This window comes from Esox lucius, chromosome 20 (genome assembly GCF_011004845.1).
Source record: "Esox lucius isolate fEsoLuc1 chromosome 20, fEsoLuc1.pri, whole genome shotgun sequence".
In the NCBI taxonomy this organism is placed as follows: Eukaryota; Metazoa; Chordata; class Actinopteri; order Esociformes; family Esocidae; genus Esox; species Esox lucius.
In genome coordinates this window covers 18,401,023-18,408,676 of record NC_047588.1, presented here as the reverse complement: position 1 = coordinate 18,408,676, position 7,654 = coordinate 18,401,023, and the positions used below count along the sequence as shown (strand labels likewise).

The window sequence follows — 7,654 nt, the reverse complement described above, 5'->3', positions numbered from 1 at the left end:
GGCTTATAATGTATTGCTGTCTTGTAGTCGTGTCTGTTTTTCACATTAGTATTCAGTACTTGAACATATAAAAACGTGCTCTGCAATTTCAAGGCGCCCGTCTCCAATATCTGGGCAGTTAGACCACGCAAGCGCTGTGCAGGCCTGCTTACTGCACTCAAATTACATCACATTCCTTAAGTGAACCCAATACCAATCCAGTCACAAAAAATATGACTTTTACTGTGAAAAAAATAAATCCTAAACGTACTGGTCTGTCGAGAAGGACGGCGGCTTGTGATATAGTCCTATGCTCCACTTTGCGGTAAAGCAAAACTGTGGGCTGGGCTTTCGTCTGTAGAAGTAGGCTTATTTAAAATATGTGCAGCCCCTGAAAAGTACTGTAGCTTACTTAACGTACCGATTTATCTTCTATCTTTGTTACCTTTCTTTCTGTCCAAGGTGCAGCACTGACAATTGCAATGTACCATGAGATTAAACATAGATACTATTAGAAAAGGTTTTGTATAGAAATTTGAGAATTACGCACGCTACATCTTCAGAACCAATGCTGCCCAGGCTTCATAAAGTGTGGTAGCCATCTACGTGGTGTCACCGACGGGGTTTTCACGATAATTGAGGCTGTCAACTTTTCTTGTGGAATGCACCGGATTGGGGAAAACGATGGTAAGTGGGGATGATGTTTTAAAAAATAATAATTATCATTCGACTTTTGCTGTCCTAACGCAGCTTTTGAAACTATACTTTTAGCAAGCCGTACACGTGAAAGCTCTGCGTTTGCACAATGTTGCATGCATTTGCAAAATATCACTTCAAAGACGTGTTCTGGAAAAAAGAATCCCCAACCTCCAAACCGTTTGGATAAAAGAGAACACACACACACACACACACACACACACATAATAATTGTAGGTATCTGCAAGACCACACACGCTGTTTACCTAAGGAATAAATTCCCAAATTGGTGTATGTTATTTCAGGTGACACTCAATTGTAATTTAAAAGAAGCAAGTACGTGATCCGTTCTGGGATAACACATCAGCATGAGAGCAGACTTCCTCATCATGCGCATTCTGAATAAAATACCATAACAATCATTTCTATGTTAGACGTGTGTCCAGGTCGATGAAATGTTTGTATCTTGAAAACTGTCCACTAGGGGCAATCTTAAGTGTTATTTGAGTTGATTAGACTCCAAGGTCGTTGGAAATAGTTGATGGCCAGCTAAACAGCTGACTCATAACCTGAAAAGTTTTGTGCTTGGTGCTAGTGCCAGACAAACTGTTGTATTATGTATTATCACTTTTTGATATGTCTTCTTTTTCTAATAATCAGAAATAATAATCAGAAGTGAATTGAGGCTTCTGGAACAGGCCCTGATCTGACAAACTGTGAACAGTCGTAACTTACGTTAAAAAAGATTCATGTGACACTGTACATACAGGAAATATTTTACACACAATACCCCATAATGATCAAGCATTAACAGACATTTAGACATTAGACATGCACATATAAAAATACAGAAATGTCCCATTTATATATTTAGACCCTTTGAAGAGTGATGGTGGTTTCAAACTTCAATTTAAGAATGATGGAGGGTCACTGCGTTCTTGGGACCTATAAATCTTTAATGCAGAAGGTTTTTGGTACCCTTCCCCAGCTCTATACCACCACACAAAGCTGTCTCTGAGCTCTACAGACTATTCCCTCAATCTCATTATTCTTTTGTTTGACTTTACTCTGACATGCATTGTCAACTGTGGGACCTTGTATAGAGAGATGTGTGCCTTTCCAAATCATGTCCAGTCAATTGAAGTCACAGGTCGACTTGTCGAAGCAGAAATAGCATGCATCTAAGCTCAATATTAAATAATATTCAAACATATTACAGATTCTTTAATGGATAACTTGAGCATGTATTACACAAATCTCAAAGAAAAGTTATTTGGAAGGTTGATTTGAAATACTCCAACAGAAAGTTGAGAGACATTCCCTGTAGTCTCCACGTATATTAATAGTGACACCAGTGTGAACATCGTACTAATGAGCCAGAACCGCTCTCTGTGTTGTTTACTACATCACTCATTTTGTTACAAATGTTACAACCTGCAGAAAAATTGCATTGCATACACACATGCTCAAAATCTTAAAATGTATTTGTATTTTTTGCAGGTTGTAACAATATGAAATAGATAAAGTAGTATACAATAGGATGCAGTAGCATACAATGCATTTTTATTGGAGTGAAGGGCACTAACTAGTGAGGCCACCAAGAGCCCTATGGCGATGCTAGAGGAGTTACAGTCTTCCACGGCTCAGCTGGGAGACACTGCATATTGCAATGATAGCCCGGGTGCTTCACAAAAGGGGCCTTCATGGCAAAAAGAAACCCATCGTTGAAAAAACCTGTCTAGAGTTTGCCAGAAGGTACATGGGAGACTTTGAGACCAAGTGGATTATGATTCTATGATCTGATGAGACAAAAATAAAGCTATTTGGCCGTAAATCTTTGGCTCAAGCCTTACACATCCTTTGAGTACTAACCCTACTGTGAAATGTGGTGGTTGCAACATCATGCTGTGGGGATGTTTCACAGCAGTAGGGACTGGCAGATTGGGAAGGATTGAGGGAAGGATGAATTTAGCAAAATATAGAAAGGTCCCTGAAGAAAATCTGATCCATAGTGTACTGGACCTCAGACTAGGGTGAAGATTAATCTTTCAGCATAACAGTGACCCTAAGCACACAGCCAAGACAATGCTGGAATAGCTTCGGGAAAAGTCTATGAATGTCCTTGAGTGGACCAGTCAAAGCCTAGACCACAATTAAATTGAGAATATGTGGAAAGTGTTGAATTTGTTTACCAATGGTCCCCATCCAACTTGATGGGGCTTGATGAACATTGCTGTGTCCAGTTGTGCAAATCTGGTGGAGACTTATCCAAATAGACTTATGCCTGTAATTACCAAGGCACCTGTACCAAATATTGACTAAAGGGGGTGAATACTTTATATTTTGCATTTATAATTGATTTAGGACAATTTCTTGGACTTTTTGTGTTGATTGAGTGGCAAAAACTCAAAATTACCTCAATTTTGATTTGATGTTGTAACACGGTAAAATTAGGAATAGTCCAAGGAGGGTGAATACTTTGAGAGGGACTGTAACATGAGCACCTCTTTTAAAACTACACTCCATTTATACAAAAACTCTGGAGTCCAACTTCAATTTATTCCAAACATGTGGTGTCATGGAAGCCAGAAATAACTCAATTATTCCAACTCCAAATTAATAATTTTATAATGAGCACTACTGGCAAAATAAGTGTTTGTTAATATTTTACTAGCGATCAGGTCCATCCAAACACAAGCATGCGCCGACTACAACCTTTACCTCATGTTGGCCTCAACTCATGATAACCCACTCGATTTCACAGCTGCAAAACCCCCCCCCAAAAAAAACAGGATACTGGTTGAACACCAGGCACTCTGGGTCCGCCTATCCTTGGTTGTATTCTCAGATGGGATTTCAGTACCTGTGTTTGCTTTGAAATGAAGTGAAAGTAGTGCCGTGCCTGTTCACATTTAAAGGGAGGACCCTCCAACGTTAAAGTCTATGAGTGAAGCAGTCCAAACAAGCCCATGGTTTCTGTCCCAGACAGGATGGAATGCTTGTTGCCTCAATGTATTATTAATTACTCATGTATTGGCTTCCACATATATTTTTTTAGGGGGATAGGACTATGCAGTTTAGGTGGACAAAGCAACACTCTTTTAGAAACACATTAGGTTGTCTTGATGCCAAATATGCACTGTAACATAAGTAAAATCACAAACTATTATGATGTGATAAAGAAAATTTTTATATTCATTCTAAAACCATTGGACTGCATGCAGTAGGCAAAATTGCCATCCTAGATAATTTTTTATAACTCTCACATGTTCCATCTGCTACAGTCATAATAAAAAAGGACATTGCATCCATCTGATTCCTTTATCTCTTGGCTTTGTATTTCTGTGAAACCCTATCTTTTTCTATGGGTTACGGTTTAGAGAGTGTGTGTGTGTGTGTGTGTGTGTGTGTGTGGGTGTACTCGCGCAGAGCAACATTTTCTTATACAGTATGTAGGATTCAGTGTGGAATGTGCAAGCTGACCTTTTCACCTGTATGTGGGAACATCTCATAATAGCTATGAGTTTGAGCTTCAAGCAACTTTTTTATGAGGCTTAAAAGGTTTGGATGGAATTCACATCATCCAGTTACATCATCCAGTCTCAGAGAGAATTTGTGAAAATTATGGGGATGTTTGGAGGGTCAGACTCAAATTAAAGTGGAATTTGGGAGTGGCAATTTTAGGGGTAAAGAAGTCCCTCTAGATAATATTATTTTACTTCCTCTTAAATGTATTACTGCAAATTGTCTCATTCTAGCTGAGCTCAATGGTGGGTAGTCCAGATGTAATAGAACCACCTGTTTAAATTAAGCATGAACTCTTCCCTCTTATTTCAGGGACTATGTGTATATTGATTTCACCATTTAGAAATTAGAACCGTTTTTATAGTCCTCCTTTTTGAGGGCGCCAAAATTACTGGAACGGATTAATATACAGTCATTTATATATAGAACTACTGTAAGTACATTCCCTGGAAAGTATTTGTTTTACAAATTTGTACACATAGCTGATCTAAATTCCCACCACTAGTATCTAGTGTACTTATATGGGGGGGGGGTGATATTAAAAACAGAATCACAAAAAAATAAATCACAGTTATAGCAGTACTGTAAAAAAGAGTGGACAAAAATGACTCCCAGTTGATGTAAGAGACTGATAGACAGTTGGCCACATGAAGTTATTTCAGTCAAAGGGGTCAACACCAGCTATTCAAGCTATACATGTACTTGTATCCAGACTAGAATTTTTTTTATTTCTGTATATTATGTTCTTTATAAATATTATTTGTTCCACTACTTTCCATGGGGTATACTTATTTTTTAACACAACTGTTGGATATTGATATTCACGGTTTGTTGTCGATCATCATTCTCAGACACCGTCTTCTAGTGGACACACTTGCCCAGTTTCAGAAAGGTTTACTGGGTGCCCTGCCTTCTCTTCCCCGCTTGTGCAAGTAGGACCAATCAATTATTTATTATTGGAGCAAGATGGGAAAAAATATCAATCTAAAAGGGAACTCAGAATGTTCCTTGGTATGATGGTTCTGTTAGTGGTGGACATATACCAATCAGCCATAACATTATGACCACTGACAGGTGAAGTGAATAACAGTGATACACCCACCAGTCATAAAATTATAACCACTGACAGGTGAAGTAAATAACACTGATACACCAATCAGCCATAACATTATGACCACTGACAGGTGAAGTGAATAACAGTGATACACCCACCAGTCATAAAATTATAACCACTGACAGGTGAAGTAAATAACACTGATACACCAATCAGCCATAACATTATGACCACTGACAGGTGAAGTGAATAACAGTGATACACCCACCAGTCATAAAATTATAACCACTGACAGGTGAAGTAAATAACACAGATACACCAATCAGCCATAACATTATGACCACTGACAGGTGAAGTGAATAACAGTGATACACCCACCAGTCATAAAATTATAACCACTGACAGGTGAAGTAAATAACACTGATACACCAATCAGCCATAACATTATGACCACTGACAGGTGAAGTGAATAACAGTGATACACCCACCAGTCATAAAATTATAACCACTGACAGGTGAAGTAAATAACACAGATACACCAATCAGCCATAACATTATGACCACTGACAGGTGAAGTGAATAACAGTGATACACCCACCAGTCATAAAATTATAACCACTGACAGGTGAAGTAAATAACACTGATAGACCAATCAGCCATAACATTATGACCACTGACAGGGGAAGTGAATAACACTGATAATCTTGTTATCATGGGACCTGTCAGTGGATGGGATATATTAGGCAGCAAGTGAACATTCTGTCCTCAAAGTTGATGTGTTAGAAGCAGTAAAAATGGGCAAGCGTAAGGGTCTGAGCGACTTTGACAAGAGCCAAATTGTAATGGCTAGGCGACTGGGTAAGAGCATCTCCAAAACTGCAGCCCTTGTGGGGTGTTCCCGGTCTGCAGTGGTCAGTACCTATCAAAAGTGGTCCAAGGAAGGAAAAGCGGTGAACCCTGTCATGGGCGGCCAAGGCTCATTGATGCGAGTGAAGGCTGGTCCATCTGTTATGATCCAACCGACGAGCTACTGTACCTCAAATTGCTGAAAAATGTCATACTGGTCCTGATAGAAAGGTGTCAGAACACAGTGCATCGCAGTTTGTTGTGTATGGGGCTGCGTAGCCACAGACCAGTCAGGGTGCCCATGCTGACCCCTGTCCACTGCCGAAAGCATCAGAACTGGACCACGAAGCAATGGAAGAAGGTGGCCTGGTCTGATGAATCATGTTTTCTTTTACATCATGTGCATGAATGCGTGTGCGTTGCTTACCTGGGGAACACATGGCACCAGGATGCACTGTGGGAGTGAGGCAAGCCGGGCAGTGTCAGTGTGATGCTTTGGGCAAAGTTCTTCTGGGAAACCTTGGGTCCTGCCATTCATGTGGATGTTACTCTGACACATACCACCTACCTGAGAATTGTTGCAGACCATGTGCACCCTTTCATGGCAATGGCATTCCCTGATGGCATTGGCCTCTTTCAGCAAGGTAATTCACCCTGCCACAATGCTAAATGGTTCAGGAATTGTTTGAGGAACACAACAATAAATTCAAGGTGTTGACATGGCCTCCATTTTCCCCAGATCTCAATCCAATAGAGCATCTGTGGGATGTGCTGGACAAACAAGTCCGATCCATGGATGCCCCACCTCACAACTTATAGGAATGAAAAGGATCTGCTGGTAACGTCTTGGTGCCAGATACCACAGCACATCTTCAGAGGTCTAGTGGAGTCCATGACTCGACAGGTCAAGGCTGTTTTACTGGCAAAAGGGGGACCACAAAATTAGGAAGGTGGTCATAAGGTTATTGGTTGATAGGTGTATAGTGACAAAATTCGTAATTCTCTACACAAAGTTCGCATACAATCAGGATCGGTTCCAGGCATAAGCGATATAAGCAGTCACTTAGGGCCCCTAACCGCTAGTGGGCCCCTGACAACCAGGGACCGTTAAGGGACGGCCCTGCATGCAATTATACGCAATCAGCGTTGAGCTTTTAAGATCATCTATGAGGAGTCTGAATATTATATACATTAATTTACACTTGATGTACACATTTATATTCTACATTTCCAGTATATGCAGTCCTATCCAGATAAAGATTTTGAGTTAAAAAAAGTATCATTGTATTGTGAGTGCTCATTTTCACCAAAACTAAATATAAGGTGACACAGACAAGTGAAGAAGTTTTGAGGGCCTGGAGCCCTTCCCCACCTGTCTCCAGACAAGCACTGCTCTGCTCACTTCTTTGCAACAGTTTAAGCAGCAGATGGAGGCCTCCTCTCTTTTTCTCCTCTATCTCGCATCTCTCTTTCACGCCATCTCACTCTTTCTGTCTCTTTTGTTCTCTGTTTCTCTCACACACCTGGAGACAATGTGGTGGAAAGTGGTTACAC

At 40.3% G+C, this 7,654-nt stretch overlaps 1 protein-coding gene across 1 annotated transcript in view; it reads left to right on the top strand.

Annotated features, from left to right (window-relative positions):
- The first annotated feature begins 328 nt into the window (after window positions 1-328).
- Window positions 329-7,654, top strand: part of gask1a (golgi associated kinase 1A) — a 31,090-nt gene continuing 23,764 nt past the window's right edge. The window contains exon 1 of the mRNA XM_010896991.3: window positions 329-666. Coding sequence (XP_010895293.2) covers window positions 664-666 — 3 coding nt within the window. The 5' untranslated portion in view covers window positions 329-663. The remainder of the gene's footprint in view (window positions 667-7,654) is intronic.